The sequence below is a fragment of the Netta rufina genome, assembly GCF_964035555.1.
Source record: "Netta rufina genome assembly, chromosome: 1".
Lineage (NCBI taxonomy): Eukaryota > Metazoa > Chordata > Aves > Anseriformes > Anatidae > Netta > Netta rufina.
The window spans coordinates 89970758-89988611 of record NC_140123.1 but is presented as its reverse complement, the minus strand read 5'-3'; the positions used below and the strand labels follow the sequence as shown (position 1 = coordinate 89988611).

The 17854-nt window shown below is 51.3% G+C and overlaps 1 protein-coding gene across 15 annotated transcripts; it reads right to left on the bottom strand.

Annotated features, from left to right (window-relative positions):
• Positions 1–2601: 2601 nt before the first annotated feature.
• On the bottom strand, positions 2602–16208 carry NYX (nyctalopin). 15 transcript variants are annotated; one of them, XM_084306095.1, is made up of 10 exons: positions 16080–16208; positions 15795–15961; positions 12363–12524; positions 11240–11370; positions 11020–11152; positions 10154–10297; positions 8938–9839; positions 8494–8797; positions 5910–6050; positions 2602–4974 (listed from the first exon to the last, which is right to left on the bottom strand). In XM_084306095.1, exons 8-10 carry the CDS (start codon positions 8588–8590, stop codon positions 3575–3577), a joined length of 1638 nt encoding a protein of 545 aa, XP_084162221.1. In that variant the 5' UTR covers positions 8591–8797; positions 8938–9839; positions 10154–10297; positions 11020–11152; positions 11240–11370; positions 12363–12524; positions 15795–15961; positions 16080–16208; the 3' UTR covers positions 2602–3574. The 15 variants fall into 15 exon arrangements, with proteins under 15 accessions (XP_084162221.1, XP_084162214.1, XP_084162210.1 ...); XM_084306088.1 differs by having other exon boundaries at positions 8469–8797; positions 8938–9035; XM_084306084.1 differs by having other exon boundaries at positions 8938–9035.
• Between the last annotated feature and the right edge of the window lie 1646 nt (positions 16209–17854).

Genomic DNA, 17854 nt, shown 5'->3' with positions numbered 1-17854 from the left:
TCTATTTCCAAAGCAGGAAAGCATGGTATGACTCTACACGATAAGCAGAATAGGTAATGAATTCATGACACAAAGCCAGTGTTAATGTTAAAGACCTAGCTTCGTCCCAGGGAATGCAACATAGACGTAGAAATTACAGAATATCAAGACCAAGAGATAATACCCAAAACCAGGTCATTTCTTTTTTTGTGTGTTTACTTTGACCACTTCTCCCTTCTAATTTAATAGCAACTGGCTGCAGCGTATAAAAACAGTTGCACCAGTGATAAACACTGTGTTTACTAACAAGTACTGTGCCTTAAAACAAATTGCTTCTTCCAGACACTTTAGACTGAGAGCTCTGTGAACAAGCCTCAGCCAAGAGGAGCATCCCAATACCAAGCAAAAAATTTTTGAAGCTTCCACAGCTTCAAATTCTTCTGGTTCTTTCAATTCTTCCTGAGCTTCTGCCCAGAGGAAGTCTTTCTCTTCCTGCCTGGGACAGGAATGCAGGTTCTGTGCAGGCCAATGATTTTGTAGACTGGGACCCTACTGAAAGGATGTCATGGGTGAGAGCTTCAACAGTGTCCTTCTTTACTCACACAGAATCATGTTGTCTCATACGTAAGATAATTTCTCAAATGTTACAGTAAAAGGCAAACAGGTGATGTCTGCAACAGGTCCATCTTCATTTCAGGCAGATTGCAGGATAACCAGGCCCAACCCTCAACTGATTTGCTGAGTCCCATCATGAAATGCTTGCCCCATAGCTGTCAGGCCATTAGTAGGATGTGAGGGCAACCGTGTCATGTCCCTTCTATGCTCATGCACTTCTTTAGGAGTAGCATCAGGGTTTATGCCAAATGATGTGATCCTGAGAAGGGATGAAGCACTCCTTGCACTTCTGATTTCTCCCTTTTGCTCCTGGATATGGATATGGGCACCTGAGAGGACTTCCTGAGCTGTGAAACTGGGCTCGTGAAAGAATGAAGTGGGCACTGGCAGTCTGACCCAAGCTTTCATGGCGCTGGAAGTCTTCTCAGTGTTTTGAGCAGCAATACTTTGCTGTCTTGTCCAGGAGTCCACTCTGGGTAAGCGCAGGCAAAAGATGATGCCTGAGCTGAGCACAGGGAGCTATGAGGAAGAAGAGAGATGGAGGAGAGGGGAGGAAAGCCATCATTATGCACAGACGCACATGCTTCTGCACTCACGTGCCAAATGCTCCGTACTATTAGGAGCACAGACTGCTGATCTTCCAAGGGCTCAGGGCTAAGAACAGGGTTTCAGAGCCCCCATTGCTGGGGGGAAACTGAAAGGCCCATTACATGCAGCACACAGTTCCTCAGCAGCCACAGCTGTATTACAGAGAAGCTTTCGGGGGCAAGCACTCGGTGTTTGACTGCATGATATGTTCAAGTTATCAATGCCCAAGGCCGTTGTCCCAGAACTGCACAGTTCTAGACCTGGTTGTTGTGAAGCAAATTATCACACACAGTCTCCCTGTCCTTCACCTCACAGCGCAACCTCTGCTAAAACCCACATTTTGAGATGTTTCACGTTCAGATCTAATCTGCCATTCTTGTGGATAAAGAAGCAGCATCTTTGAAGCAATAATTAACTTGAAGGCCATGCTGTAGCCATTACTCAGTAAAACAATCTTCAGCTTTGATGTATTTCAGCACAGAGAATGAAAGCGTGGGTTATAAAAACTCGTTAGGCATCCATCCTATGGGAAGTGAAATATGACCTTTTGTGCCCAGTGCCCTACCATCTGTGTCAAACCTATTGATAAACCTTTCCTGACAGGATGAAATACTGCTCCTGCAAAGGCATCCTTAACATAATGCGCCTCTACAGCATTTGGCTGCGCTGGGTTTGAAAAACAACCTTTTATAATACACAGATGAATTTAGCATTTAAGAAGATTAATGGATTCATAAATAGCCTGGAAATCCAAACTCATTGAATTTAGTTCACGGAACAGGTCAAATAGGCATTTATCAAACCATCTGGCATCTTTCTTCACTGGAGGAAAAAATGTGGCCTAGCTACAGATAGCTTGGGGAGCCACCACAACAAGGAATACGTGTTTTTCTCCATACTTAGAAATTGCTGGTGCTAATGATAAAGCAGTAGATCTTTTTGGACAGGGTGCTGCCCACCAAACCCAGCTGCTCACACGAACATGTCCTGAAGCCAGTGGAGATGCGGCCTTTTTGGTGACAAAATGCACGGGCACAGCTTGATGGGGGGAGGGAGGGTTCCGTGTTTCACGAAGCAGCTGCTCCACCAGATTAGGAATGCGTGGTCATTTTGTGAAGGGGCAGGGACTGGGGGGGGCTAGGCTGGACCTGCCATGCACCAGCTTCTCACCCACAGACGCTGGGTTAAATAGCATTCACGGGCTTGCTGTGGCCCTTTTTGCTCTCAGCAGGCAAATAAAACTTGCTGTGAGTCAGAAATGGCTGACACCTGGGACTGCTAGACCATGGGGGCTTTCAACATCTCTGGAGCTCATGTTCATGTTGAATTGTTCATGAAAAGGTGAGGATGGGGGAAAAAAAGTGTGTGGGGGGGTGTTAAGGAAATTTTTGAAAGGGTTGTTTTAATTCATTTCCGGTTTTATTCTCATTTCATGACATTTTAGCCATAATAAAGGATTGTATATGTCATATAATTTCATATGAACGTGTACACCACAGTATGGTAAGCTACGTATAAGGATTTAATTAATTAAAATATCACACAGGTGTATTTCTATATAGTCTCTTTGTTTTTAAAGCATTGCTACTTAACACAGATGTAAGCACTGCCACTTTCTAAGTCAACATTTCTGTTCTTTGGGCTGCGATAAACACCTTGCCGTTTGCTCTAGACTATTAAAGGGGCATTTGTGTGTACCCACTGAGCCTTCAAACAGAATTCTGGAGTAATTCAAGGATGTCAGAATAAAACCTTTTTGAGCAACTAATTTATTTTTGAGAGAAAAATATCAAATTGTTTTGTTCATGTGCTCTAATATAGAAAATATAAATCCTTCTGGTCAGAGTAGCAGCTTTCATTAAAGATTTCAATGACAAAGCATATAAGATGTCATATAAAAGAAAATGACAGCATGGTTGGTTAGCATTGTGTAATACGACATGCCATGTGATATACATTGGTAGTAGAAATGTAAAATATTTCCTACAGCCTGGCTGCATTCACCATATTCTGCTCCAGCTGCCAGGCCATGAAATAATCTATGAATAAAAACAATATACTCCTTGACACAATAAATTTGTTGATAAAGAAGAACACATTTGAAACAGTCATTAATGAGTACGCCGCTGTGTTGAAATAGCTTTTCCTCTGAGACTTTTGATGAAAACGTGTCTCTCTGGTTTTCCTGCAGATGTGCCAGGGTAGCAGGGGGAGAAAGGATAAAAACCCCATCTGAGGTCTCAGCCAACACGCTGTCCTCACCCCAGACCCTCCCCAGGTGCCGTTCTCCTTTTTGCAAGAGCTGGCATAGCAGCCCCAGGTGGTGCCCAGGGCTAGGCAGGGACAGGGACTAAATGCTTAAGCAGGACCCATGCTCCAGGCAGCCCTTGGACTACTTGCTCTGGAAAACAACAACCGTAAGAAGTGCTGGGAGCTGAAAAGAGAAGGAGGCGGCTTTGCAGCCACCTTCCCCTGCCCCAGCAGAAGCCCCATCAGCCAGCCCATCCAGCTGCGTGGCGTTACTGAAGACCTCGGTGGTGTTTGACACCTCTTCAGGAAGGCCCATCTGGAGCAAGAGTTTAGAGATAAGGCTGTTGAACTTGCTCTCCGTGGTGGAGAAAGGCTCTCCGCTTGGGGTCGGGCTGTCAGAGGTGATGTTTAGCTCCACCGGGTCGAGGCAGTACCCTTCTGGCGATCTGTCATAGAGCACGTCCATCAGGTCCATCCCAGCTACCGAGGATGGGGAGGCACAGGGGATGTCCCTGACGAGCCCATAGCTCTCCATCCACTCCTTCAGCCACTCGATGCGGCAGTCACACTCCCAGGGGTTGCGGAAGAGGTACAGCCGCCCCAAGAAGTACACGGGCTGGAAGACAGAAAAGGGCAGGGTCGTCAGGTTGTTGCTGTTCAGGTGCAAGGAGACCAGGCTGGTGAGGTTCTCGAAAGCCCCCTCCTCGATGTAGTTGATCCTGTTGCGGTCCAGGTACAGGACCTCCAGCTCCACCAGGTCCCGGAACCAGGTGTTGGAAACGTTCCTGAGGAAATTGCCCCCCAGGTTGAGCATTTTCAGGCACCTCAGGCCGTCAAAGGAGTTTTCTGGAAGCTCACTGATCAGATTGTCGTTCAGGTACAGGTACTCCATCTTCCGGCAGCCCTGAAAAGCTCGCTCATGGATGACATTTATCCTGTTGTCCTGCAGGTTCAGGTATTTCAGCTTGATCAGGCCCTGCAGGGAGTTGTAGGCTACCGCCTCGATCCTGTTTCTCTCCAGGTAGACGTGGGTCAGGTTCTCCATGCCCCTGATGGCACCCGGGATCCTTCGGAAGTTGTTCTGGAAGCAGAGGAGCTCCTGCAGGGCGGGCAGCTCGATGAAGATCCTGTCCGGGATGTTGAAGAGGTTGCAGTCCGCCAGGTCCAGCTTGACCAGCCTCCTGAGGGCGGTGAAAGTCCGCGTGTGGAGGTAGCGGATGTACTCGTTGTGGGCCATCTTCAGCTCCGTCAGGCTGGGCAGCCCCTTGAAAGCCCCCGGGGTGATGAAGGAGATGTTGTTGTGGTTGAGGGACAGCGACTTGAGGGAAGGCAACGTCCCGAAGGCCCTCTCGGCAAGGAACTTGATGCTGTTTTTATCCAGGTTGATGGAGGAGGCTTCGCAAGGGAACTCGCTGGGGATCTGCCCCAGCCCGGCACGGTCACAGAGGACGGAGCAGCTCCGCTCCTGGGTGCACACACAGCTGGCCGGGCAGGCCCGCACGCAGGCCCACACCGCGTGGGCACGGGGCACCCAGAGGATCACTGCCAGAGAGGGGCACGCCGACCCCGTGGAGGTGTGGGAGGAGAGAAAGGGGAGAGAGAAACATCGTTAGTAAATGTGTTAGGTGTGAGAGAAGACTGTGCTGTCCCTGCCTCCCTTCCAGCCAGGCTAATTGTCACCCGCCACTCGTGTGTCCACGCTGACCAAGAAGCCCTTGTAAGCAATTCCTAGACATCTGCTGGTGGTTTATAAACCCTCTGAGAAAGGGTCAGGTCCCTACACCATCCTTTCTGAAGAGTTTCTCTCCCTAAGGGGGGGAATCATCTAGACTGGATGGAACAGGCTGCCCAGACAGGTTGTGGGGTCTCCTCCTTGGAGATCTTCAAAAGCCACTTGGACATGGTCCTGTGGCATGGGCAGCCTGCTGTGGGTGGCCCTGCTTGAGCAGGGCTTGGAGCACTGACCTCTGAGGGTCTTTTCCAACCACAGGCACTCTGTGATTCTGTGACCACATCCCCCTGACTGGTCACCAAAAGCTGATGGGACAGGGTTTGGCCAGGGGAGCTGGCCGAGATGCTTTGAAGGCCATCAGCTGTGTGTGGGTTGTGGTGTTTCTGTGTGGGGAAGGGAGGAGGGCAGTGCATGCTTGTCCCAGCAGCGGGCAGGGGAGATCAGTTAGTTCCCTGGGGCAAGTCAATATTCATGCTTTTTGCTTCTTTCTTTTCTTTGTTAATAAACCTAGCATTTTTCCACCAAAACCATGAGCTGGTGCAGCACTGTAAGGGGAACTGTCAGCTGCTAAGGATGCTGTACAGCATTTAAAAACAGATTCCTGCTACGTTTCAGTAGACAGACACGAGGAAAGACAAATTCGGGAGTATCATTCAGATGCTTTCTTAGTGATCTCATCACAAATGAGATGCTCTGCACCCTCCAGCACAGTTTCTACTGTTCTGGCAATTCTCTAGACAGTCACCACAGTGTCTTAGGCTTGATGGGATCAGCCACTTCATCATTTTATCAGCATGACACCTGGGAGGTGTGTGGGTGCTGTGGTTTCTTTTCAAGTTAGTCCCAAGCAGGCAGATGTCCAACAAGGAAGAGAAGGTGAAAGCTCCTGGGGACAAATCAGAGAAGAACGAAAGGAATAGGAGACATCAGCCTGCTTTGACAGGCATTTTTTTTGGGGGGGGGGGTGGAGGGGGAAATACCTAGGCAACCAGGTGCCTAAGAAATAAACTCGTTAGAGAGCAGGAACATAAAACAGATCTCATTTTGTAACTGCTCTCAAAGGCACATCCTACCTGCTCCTCGCTGTCACACCAGCAACCTCTCCATGCAGTCATTAGCAGGAAACAGTGGTACAGCTTCTGCATGATTTTGCTGCTGCTGCTGTTCGCTGGCTCCCACACAGGCACATCCCTTTCATACTTTTTACCATCTTTACCACCAGCCAGCTTTATTAACAGCATTGCTGGGACCACAGGAGCTCTGCCACGTGCTTGGTGAGCCCCAGGGGCCGAAGGGCAAGGAAGGGGCTTTCCCCCACGCTCTGGCTTGCTGTCTGGAGGGGTGCTCCCGGCAGCAGGACCACCTCTCCCCACTGCTGTGCAGCACAGTGATTGCTCACTACAGCTGTGTTCCTGAGGGGATTCTTATTAAGCCAGACCTGTGAGGCGATGTGCCAGGCAGGCTCAGCAAACATTAATCTATTATTATTTTCGCAGCACCTAGGGCTTTAGTGCACGGACCAGATGACACTTTGAACCGTGTTTGCTCTGCCCTTCCTCCACCTTTTCTGAAAGCAACACGTGTGGTATGGCGCTTGTGAGTTTGCAGTGCCTGTGGCTTCTTCAGGCATGAGACCTGTGAAACCTGCCGCCTCGCAGGTCCCCGCTGACAGCATGTCAACTCAGCAGCGTCCCAGCCTGGGTCTGCTTGAACTGTCCCAGCCACTGAGCATGGAAAGCAGATCTAAATATGTGGAGGGAGCAACCCAGAAGGCCTTTAGCTCTGACCTCTGTTGAAATTTGGGTCTCACCAAGCCTGGCGATGCTATCATGACTGGAGAATTAGCAAAACTTGATCTTGAGAATAGACAACAGTGAAGGACTTTGAGAGATGGAAAGGATTTTATGCAGGTTGTCATTGCTTGATTGCTTGTTCATATGATCTTCTCCTTTCTCCTGACCCATTCTACTTATTCCTCAGCTGCAGCTAAAGGAAAGTTCCCCTCGTGCAGGGCCCTAGGTAGGCAATAAATGTAGATCCTAAGGCCAAAAGAGGGGACAACAAACCTCAGATGGCTCTGTCTTTGCACAAGGGCCTTGTCTTTGGCTGCCCTTTGCACCATTCCATGTTGTTGCGTGCAAACAGGGGCATGTGTTGGTTTTGATGCACAGTTACATAAACTGAGGTCCAGACAGATTAAGGATTTGCCTGTTCACAAACACTTGGCTGCAAGTGGCTGTCTGGAAACAACTGATGGAAGTACTGCTTCTGGAGCGAGAGCCTTTCACAGGCTCAGGATGACATCCAGCGGGGCTTATGTGCACAGGCTGTCCTATAGGTGAGGCTGTCCCAGGCAAGCTCAATGTTTAGCTACATCTGCCCCAATCTCAGTCATGTCTCTGGCCTTTGGAGCAGACCTCCCCCAGCAGCTATGTGCACTGTGTGCAGTGTAGAAGTGAACAAAATTCTCTTCTTCCACTCCCTGTTTGCTCTCTGATCGATTGATAAAGAAAAAGTGTGCACCCAAGCCACTTTCCAGCCTGTTCTCTTTATGCACGAGGTATATTAGAGCTAAATCTAGGCCTTCTCGTGGCATTTCACAGCACAGGTTTAAGATGTCTATCTACAAACATAACTCTTCGCACTGTGCAGAGCACAGAAAGCAAGCCCTCGAGGACCAGCCAACTAGAAAACACCCCCCTGCAACAGGAGCTCAGAGGAGCCCCTTGGCAGTGACTTTTTGTGTCATTCTCCCTCTTTCTCTTGCAAAGGAAATCTACCCAAATCCTCTGTCTGAACCCCACCAAACCCTTGGGCAAAGCTGCCGGTTGGAGCACAGGAGACCAGGTCTCCACTGTTGTTCAGATCTCCTCTGACCAACACAGCATGAAACATTCCTGCCTTGCCTTTCTTATTCTTTCCCCCAAAAGGATGCTCTTCGCTTTTAACACCGTGGCAGGCAGGGCAGCAGCTGGACAGTGCCTCCAATTCATTGGCACAGAGGTGTGCAGATGAGATGTGTGTTTAAAAAAAAAAAAGGTGAAATATAGCATTAAGGTAAAAAATATTGGTGAGATTAAGGAATAAACAAAATTCCACCCAGGGATGATCTCTTTTGCTCTTTTACATAATATACTAATTCGGTATTTGAAAGGAAGACTGAGAGACTAAAAAAAAATATAATTGCAGAGATTGTAGAGGGATGAAGAGACAATGATTGCAGTAATTGAGTATCTAACCTGCACCTTTCAGAACAATCTGTCTAACCCGCTACTGGGTAATGCAGAATAAGAGTACTACTCACCATTTAGAATGATGGCAAACATTACCTTGATTATTCACTAGTGGCATTTCAGGTCTGGCAGGCAAACGTGAGGGATCTAAAAGTACACGGGAAGCGCTGAGGCAGGTTTCAGCCTCTGTCATTTGCCTGCATCATTGTCCCACGGCAAGGTCTATGCTTAGAAAAAGGATCCTCTCACACACGGTTTTGAACCGATGCAGTCCCCAGCAATCCGCGCCCACCTTCCTTCCACCACCGAGCTTCTGAGTGATTCCTGCAGCTTTTTGCTGATCTTTTTCACGAGCTGGTCCACCTCCTGCCCGCCAGCTGTGCCAAGGGTGTGCTCCTACCTGAGGTGGGAACAGATCGCCAATGGTCAGGGACTGGCTGCCTCCCCAGGCAAGAGGTGCTGGCGCAGAGCATCGCCAGACTAGCACTGAGCAGCCCAAACGAAAATTCCCAGCAGAAAGCACCTAGATGCCTCACTTACCTGGCCAGGCTGTGGCTGTGTCCTCCCTCCTGCTCACAAGGCTGCCATTAGCTGCACGGGTCTGCCTCGGGAAAGTTGGCATTTTTTTTTCTCGCAAGCTATCATTTAATGGCAGGAAAATCCTCAGTATCAGAGGGGGATTAGTGGAGATGGAAGAATATGTCTGTCCTCTAAAGCTCCAGAAGCAAAACAGGGATTGCAGACAAACTCCCCCCGCCCAACTACACTCCCCCCACCATAAAAAAAAATAATAAACCAGGCCAGAACTGGATGCCTGCCATTCAAACAGCATTACCCAAAGCCATTACTCCACTGCCTATTAGATAATGGCCAAGGGGGTGGGAGTGGAGAGTGCAGCCTAAATGTGATTATATTTGGGGGCAAGCACAGGCTTACGGTTGCAATTAATTGAGCTTTCCAAATAGGATGTCGGTGAGCTTTGCTCCTAAAGGAGGGGAAAAGGGACAGCAAACACAGGGAGCTTGCATGGTGTATGTGGCCCTGAGAATAACACTGCCCCATCGAAGGGAGCATTTTGCTTGTGGAGTTGCAGCTGGTGTGTGGAAATCGTCAGGACAGGTTTGGTACGTGGCAGCGTTTCAGCATTCAGGAGGTGAATTGTTTTTTAAAGCCTTTTCTGGCAGAATGATGACAGTCTCTGCGGAGAGTGGGGGCTGAGTGAGTGAGTTATCTCAGCCTCCCATGCCTCAGGTAATTGCGTTCAACATGTCAAAGGGAAAAATGGCTCTAGTCTTTATTTCTAAGTGAATTATTCTGCTTATTTTTTTTTCTTTCTTTTTTTTTTTTTCCTTCCCCTCAGGAAATGGAATACCTGATTAATTTATGCTTGATACAGCAGGAAAGATTCGCCTGTGGACCAGCCTGCTGCTGCCTGGCTCTTCCTGCAAATTAAAGCAGCCAGCTGCATTATTTTGGCTTTGTCTTGGCTTTCCCTCAGTCTTAAGGCATCTGGCTGGCACCTCTCTAAAGTGACCTGCATCTAACCAGCATCTGAACAGGCTGGTGCTGCGGGGCAGGCTGGAGGGAAGGGGCTGACCCACACAGCACTGAGTTTATCCGAAGGAAGCATGCCTATGGGGTGCTGAGTTGGGGCTCGCGTGCCTCTCCCCACCACCTGCAGGTCCACCCCCATCCTGCCCACTTGCTCTGCACCCCGCTGACTGCACTCCGGAGGAAAGAGATTTGCAAAGCCCACCTGGGTGCGTTGCAGTCACCGCCACTAAGACGAAGCTGCTGGAGACCTCGTGGGGACAAAAGTGCCACGGGCTGGGCACTCACCAGCTGGTGTATTCCCTTTAGGTCCTGGTTCTCGTGAGAATAGCAGGAAATCACAACCTGTCTGCTTGCAGAAAGCAGATTGTGAGGGGGGAAGCTTTAGTCCTGTCTCCTTTTTCCCCACAATGCGGACAAGCAGTGGAGGCAGTGGGTCAGCAAGGAGGGTATGCTGGGCTCAGGGACAACCTGGTGTGTGAGCCATCAGCAGCTCCCCAGGGGCTGGACCTGCTGTTTGGTTTGCAAAACAGCAGCAAATCTGCTTGTCACAAGCAAGGAGGGGCTGCTCTGTACCAGGTAAGCAGAGTTTTGCTGCGATGTGCACGCTCTCCTGTGCCTCCCTGCTCTTCTTCCACAACAGGCAATGGGGACTAGCAGGTCCTAGGGGCTTGAGGGAGCTGTTAAACTGAGAGCTGCGTGCACCTCAGCAGTCACATCTGGGGGTGACAGTGGCAGGATGTTGCAAAATCAGCAGCCCCGGCAGCAATGCTGCAGAAGCACCTGGAGGCAGCAGCACCTGCAGCAGCCCACGTGCTGCCCCGTGCTGATAGCAGCAGCTCCGAGGATGGCAGCAGCACATTTCCATGTGTCACCGACCCTCACGAGCCCACGCATGCCTCTCGACCACAGCACTGAGAAGATGCGACCGCCTCGGCGCAAGCACAGTTGGGGAGGCTGCTGTGGGGAGCACTGAGGTCTCCATTTCTGGGAAACTCTCTGGCTGTGGGCAGCCAGCTGGCCAGCAAGCATTGCTGTGTGAGCAGGGCCCCAGAGGAGTGTCAAGCTCACCGCCACAATGCCTTCTGCCAGCCCTTGCAGCTCCAGCTTCGTCTTCTGACCACCCGTGGTGCCGAAATGAGATGGCAACGTGAGAAAGAGGTCTGGTGAGAAGTTTCCAGTCTGCTCAGGCAGAAAAGCTTGTCTACCGAGGGGTAGATAAAAGAGGTTTGTGTTTGAAAAAAAAAAAGAAAGAAAAAAAAAAGAAAACAACTCGGGCTTTAAACCACACCTTGACATTTGTCAGAGCGTGACTCAGGGCTGGTTGGTGAGGGCTTGGGACTGGGAGCAGCCCTCACTGCTGCCCCTCTGCCCCGCCAATGCTTTGCCACCAAGCGCTCCTCCTCATGAGCTGTGCTGCCACTGGGAAGAAAAAGAAGAAGTAAATAATGTCTTCATCTGATCTTCTGGTGAAAGAATTAAAGAATCTGGAGAATAAAAGACTTTGGGGCATGACCCGGAGGAGTCCACCCTGCTCAGGCAGCACATGCCGGCCGGCCGCCCTGGCTCAGCTCCGTGGGCACACCTCGCAGGGCCAGCCCCCTCACTCCTCCACGTGTTTCGCTTGAAAACTTCACATGGGTTAAGGGTTTAGCCATGCTCCCCACCAGCAAGCACTGCTGCTGGTTACACAGGCCGCTGGCCACCACCTGCGGTCCCTGCGTCACCACCGGTGGCACCAGGGCCCTGTGTCCCCTCACCCGACCCCGGCCTCGGTTTCCTGCGCAGCTGGGTGCCCGCTTCCCTCTTCCCACGGCAGCAGCTGTCCTGCACACCCCAACAGCCTTAGGAAGAAATCCCAAATTGTATAATCCCTGCTGGTGCTTCTTGAGGCCCTTTGGGGAACCGTTCGTGCTGCTGCAGCCCTACCAACCCTCCTCATCGCTGCGGGGTCGGAGGGACTTGCGTGGAGACCTTCCATCCATTTCAGCCATAAACCCGCCTCACCCCAAAGACCAGTTCGGTGCTTTTAGCCCCCAGTTCACACCAGCAGCCTCTGCTGAGTGACCTCATCTTCCCCCTGGGCAGGCATTACAGGCCAAAGCACAGCCCGCTGTATGGTTTCTCCTTCACTGGGCTGGCCTGGGCTTCCATGGTGAGCCCCAACCTGCGTCCCCACATGGGCAGAGCTGCACCACAGCCATACCCTGTGGTGGGAGCAGAGACCCAGGAGCCTGGAGCCAGCAGCACGAGCGTCTTGTGAAAGGGAACAGCACACTCTAGAGTAGGGAGTTTGAAGCAAACGCAGCGCACCGCAAACCACAGGCTAGGGCACTGTCAGACAGCCCAAACCCCCGCCGACAGCGCAGTGACACCTCAGGCTGACCGCAGACAAAGCAAAGAGCTTTTCTTACCCCGGGGACAGACCGTGGCTCCATCAAGGTCAACACCCCCACACTGCCTGGTGCGAGGGTTTGCTGATGGCATCCTGGCCACAGCAGCTCATGGGGTCTCTCCCAGCCCGTCCGTCTGACCCGGTTTCATGTCCTGCTCGTGCTCATCAACCATGGCACTTCCTACAAGGCAGGAGCAGCCATAGGTACCCAGCCACCCTCGAAGCAAGCTCCCACCTCCTGTCGCAGTACTGCAGCACAGGGAGAACATCGCTGGGGTTATGGGGACGCTCCCTCCCATACCCAGAGCAGCCCTGGGGAGGGAGAGGGAATCTGGCTCTCTGTTAACCAAAGCTGAGGGCTTGAATCTGCATCTCCCACCTCTCCACTCCGAGTCTTGGCCTCAACTACATTTCTTTTTCCTCAAGCCGGCTGGCCATGCTCAGATGTTTAATTTCAGGGACAAATGGTTGCTGGTAAAACTTGACCCGGGGCCGGGCTGCTGCTGTCTTCCCCTGCTTCTGCCTTCGAGCAGCTGCTGCTCGTGTCCCACAGGCAGACAGGGAGATGGCATGGCCAGCAGTGCCAGATCCAGCCAGCCTGCCCTATTTCCTGTAGGGATGGCACGTAGGGATGCAGGGCCTGCGGTCCTGGGCTCAAGCAGCTTGTCCTGGCTGCCCTGCCCCAGCCCTGCAGGGTCATTTCTATCCTGTGTGACAAGCCCAGAGATGCTTTTCTCTTGCTCAGCTCCTTGGGCTGCGCTTTCCCCAGGCTGCCAGCAGCTTTCAGTTCCTTGTTAGCCGATGGAAACGCTTCACCATTCCCTCGCGGCTGGCAAGTCCATTCATCTTCATAAAGCCGCTTCCACAGCCCTGCAAACACCTTTTGGAATAGCCTCTCTAAAGCCAACCCACAGCGTGCGATATGTTATTGAAGCCAACAGCCCCCCCAGGCCTCGGCAGGCAGGTTATTTACCTCCTGGTGATTAACATCTCCCACCAACGTGGCAGGATCAGTGCTGCCTCCTCCCCCTCGTACAGCACAGACATCTGGGGCTTGTTCACCACTTACCTGGCCCCACATCAGGAGCCTGCTCTGCAGCCAGCTCAGGTGCTTGGTGGGAGCAAAGCAGAAGCTCTCCTGGGCCATGGCACCATGCTGCAAGGTAATTTGTGCTCTGCTCGCTGTCCTACTTCCCCACCAGACTACTGCTTCTGAGCCCCAGGTAACCTGGGGCACCCCATCACACAAAGCACTCATCGTTACCTGTTAATTGATACACAAGGATAATTTTGTTGTCTAACCTAGGTGCCGGCAGATAGGAAAGAAGCCAATCACCTATGCAGAAGTGAACTTCAACAGCATAATCATCAGCACACTAAGCAGACGGTTAGCACAGTTTGCACTTGCAGGTGATCTGGAAGATTTGTTAAATGAACTTACCATGCCTTCCCAAGCATATAATCAAAATGGAAACGCATTCACCGAATAATCGAGCCCCAGATCGAGAACTTGGCTGAAAACACAGCAGGAGAACTGACTAAAAGCTTTTCATCGTGGCCGAGTCCTCCCTCAGCCACGCACACACCTTTCACCCCCTCCTAGGCAAGGAACTAGCACGAGGAAGCCTGCAGCAGTGACAGCTTCCTGCAGGGGTGCTGAGCAGGTAAGCTGCGTGCAGAACCACTGAGAAAGGCTGGCCCGTGGGCGAGGGACAGAGAAAGTCGGGCAGCCCAAACTTCTCCTTGCTCTTGTCAGAAAAGCTGTGCTAGCACCAGCTGCGCTTTAGCAACAAGTGTGTTGCAACAAGTTGCTGGCGCTACTGTGCCCGCTCTGCGTTGTAACAGAGAACATCTGCTGCGCGAGGACGGTGGGAAACAGCAGACACTGAGGAGGTGAACACCACGCGGAAGAGGCAGGGGAACGTACAGGCTGCAGAACCGCATCGCTCAAGCGGAGCCGTGAGAAAGGTGAAGGGAGCACTAGACGTGCAGCATTAAAAATAAATCACACCAGGGCTCTGCAAGACACCGCAGCCCTCAACAAAAAAAAAAAAAAAAAAAAAAAAAAAAAAAAGATTCTACACAGAATTTTTTACTATGGTTATTGGTTCCTTTTGATTTCGGCAGAGCTTTCACACTTCTCCTCTGAGAAGTTGTGCCGGGGACGCACATGGAGCATGTGCGGGTGCAGGTGTGGGATGGGGAAGTGGCACCATGCCTGGCACTGCTTGGCTGCACCCACCTGCATCCTAGTGCCCCACAGGGCAGGACAGCAGAGTGAAGGACCACCAAGGGCCATCAAAGGCCATCTCCTTTCCTGTCCCCACTCCTATGCCACAGATGGGTGGAGGAAACCCAGGAGATCAGGGAGCCTGGTCCTGTCCTGGGGTCACCTCGTGAGGAAAGCCAGGATCATTTAATCTCCCATGACGTTCCCACACATCTCCTGAACTCATAATTTGTCTCCTTGCTCCCTTGGCAGGTGACAGCACACTTTTGCAGCTCACCACTGCAGGGTTTGAGGCAGCAGCCGTGTCCCAAGCTCCTGAAGCAGCTCAGCTCACAGCCCTGGCCACGCATCCCTGAACCCCGCAGGACACCCAAAAAACATCCTCACCCTCCTTGGTGCTTGTTGAGCACTGCCAGAAGCTGTTTGGGTGCATTTGGTGGCAGCCACCCACACTCTCCACTGTCAGAGCAATGGGTGCGAGCTGGGAAAGATAGGAAATCTTGCTGCTTGGGACTGCCACTATGATTTTTAGTGGTGCATTCTGAAAGTTGCAAAATAACGAGTAGGTTGTGGAACTGATGAATTAAAAAACTTAAAACTATGCTCCAAGCAGCCCTGGGCTTTGTACTGGCCAGCAGCAGAGGCGAGGTTTTTGCTTTCCGTGGTGTAGGGAGAGGCAAACCCACAGCCCGCCATCCTCTGAAGAAGTGCCCTAACAGCAAGCAGCTGTGGGCTGACGTGGATCAGAAGAGGACTGTCACCCCCTCCTGTCGAAACCGTGACACTGTGCTGCACGATTCACAGATACTGCCAGGAGGTTTCTGCGTGGCAGAAATGCACCGAAATAGCAGCGGGGCTCTTGCAAACACGTCCGGGGGGGGTGTGGCGGTGGGGGAAGCGTTGCCTTCTGTTTCCTGGACAGCTTCTGCATTTTGCACTGTACCATCCTATGAATAAAATGCAGAAGCACCCTCCGGAGCAGAGAGCAGACCCCAGGAAAAGCTCCCCGTGCACCATGCACCGAAAGTTCCCCTTGCAGCCAGCCCTGGCCACATGCAGCCCCCTCAGGTCCAGCCTCCCCCTGGCTTGACAGACACTCAAACAGATTTAAAAAAATAAGCAAATAAAACCTCAAGGTCCACAGTCAGTGGGCACCAGTGGAGCAGGAGCTGCAAAGGTGAAAGTTTTGTGCTGTAAATAATTTCTGGTTTGGGTACTCACATCCCTATGACAGCTCCCAGGTGGGTGGGAAGGACCCAGCAGGATGGGGAAGGGGCGGCATCTCCAGGAGTCCCCCCAGCACCGCTGCCATCGTGCAGGTGGCATGGGAGGCAGCAAGATCAACAGAAACCCCGACCGAGAGATGAAGAGGCAGTTTTGGAGCAAATCTGACACGAGGCAAGAAAGCTCAGTCAGGGCCAAATTGAAAATTAACAGGTAATTAGTCTCTAATGTGAGCTAATCGTGTCTAGGGGAGAAATTAATTAAACGGGGGAATTAAATCACCAAGAACGTGCGGAGTGGCCGCTCCTGATGGGATTCGGCTAATGAGCCGATAATCGCATCGGCTGCGTTTTGTTTCCTTCTCCTCTGGACGCAGGAGGCAGGGAGCCGGGGAGCGAGCACTGCCAGGACGCCTGCACCTTACGCTCGGTCTCGGGATAAAATCCCTAATAAAATCCCACCTGCCCGGTGCCGCCGGGTGCGGGCACGGCACCCTCATTTCTGTCCAATTAGCCAGTGAGGGGTGTTTATGGCAGCGTCATGCTCCTCTGACAGCTCCGTGCCAGCTGCAGGAAGAGAAATGCTATCCAGCCCCGCAGAGCTGCGCGGGCAGCCACCGCCTGACCTGCCGCGAAGCCTGCCAGCACCAAAATAACTTCTCAGAAACACGCGGACACGTCCGAACAGGCAGGGTGTGCCAGGACTGGATCAGCACTTTGCATCACAGGGGTTGTGGCGCCCGCGATCTGGCCTGAAGAGCCCTAAATTTGGATCTGCTTGGATTTGCTGGATCTTCAAACCGGTGCCCGAGCTCACCTTTCAGCTCCGACATCCCCTTACGCCGCCGCGTGCCAAAGCCCGCAGCAACCCTCCTGGATGGAAAAAACCCAGGCACTCCAGGGCAGTGACTAACTTGTGGCACCTCTGATGGGATGACTTGTAATGGGAGAGGCTCTGAAAGTGAAATAAGGCCAGATCCGGGTGGAACTGAGGAGAGCAGTTAAATTACCTAACCAGCGCACAGGCTTGTGTTTTTCCACACGCGAACGGAGGCTGAAGGAGGCAAACCAGAAGCTTACAGCCCCCTCAGCAAGTGAAAATCACTCCTGCTGAATTATAAAAAGCCTCTCCGAGTGGTGTCAGGATTTTCCCTGATGCTGCGTTTGCTTGCCCGTGGTAACACAACCTGACGGCTTGGAGAAATTTTGCAGTTTGTGCCTGAGCGGTGGTGATAATAAAAAAAAAGCCAAACAAGAAAGCTGCCAGTCTGTGTTAGCGAGTTCACATTACAGAACAAAATATTCCCTCCTGGAACACGCTGGGCCTTATGCAGATTCAACTTCGCTGGGTGACGCAAATGCTGTAAAAACAACTCTGAGTCATAGAATAAAATCACATAATTCCCCCAAGCCAAATAAGGACAAAATTCAGCCCACACAGCCCTGACTTCCCACTTTCTTGGTACTAATAACTTTGTTTACCATCCCCTTCTAAGCAATACCACCTCCCTTGCTCTCGTGGCAAGTCTGGTTGCCTATCACTCGAGCCTATAGCCTGTGTAAATATTGGTATTGGTACTGTAAACACCAAAGTCCTGCCCCAGTATCTGCATGGCCTAATGCAAAGCCTGCTGCACCCACGTTGGGATTAACTTTGCTAATTGGTATGAAGTCTTTACGAGGAATCTGGAAGACGTTCTCCCAGGCTGTCTGCATTTTTATTTCATTTTTTCACCAGAAGTCTGTTTGCAGCCAGTCAGAGCCAGGCTCGGATATCTTGTAAACGTAACGCAGCATTACACAAGCAGCACTTAGTGCTCTTAGCCTTTAGGATGTGTTTCCATTTCCTAATACAACTAAATATACTGTTTCACCACCAGATTTCCTGCGCACCATATTGAGCGCAGCCTCATGCAAAGAGTCCTGCAGCTTGTAAACAAAGCCTTCAGACCCGGTCTGGAGGTGGTGCCAATCACAACCACTTTACTGCTGTCATTTTGCATCAGCAACCGTGGAGCTTGCCACGTTGAAACCTTCAGAACATTTTCTTAACAGGGT

Excerpts from the sequence above, each read along its gene's own strand:
- NYX (XM_084306095.1), bottom strand. The coding sequence starts at position 8,590 with ATGACAGAGGCTGAAACCTGCCTCAGCGCTTCCCGTGTACTTTTAGAT. Across the intron at positions 6,051-8,493 it reads GCCACTAGTGAATAATCAAG|GAGCTTTCACCTTCTCTTCC; the intron begins GTAATGTTTGCC and ends ATTTGTCCCCAG. Across the intron at positions 4,975-5,909 it reads ATCAAGCCTAAGACACTGTG|TGATCCTCTGGGTGCCCCGT; the intron begins GTGACTGTCTAG and ends CCTCTCTGGCAG.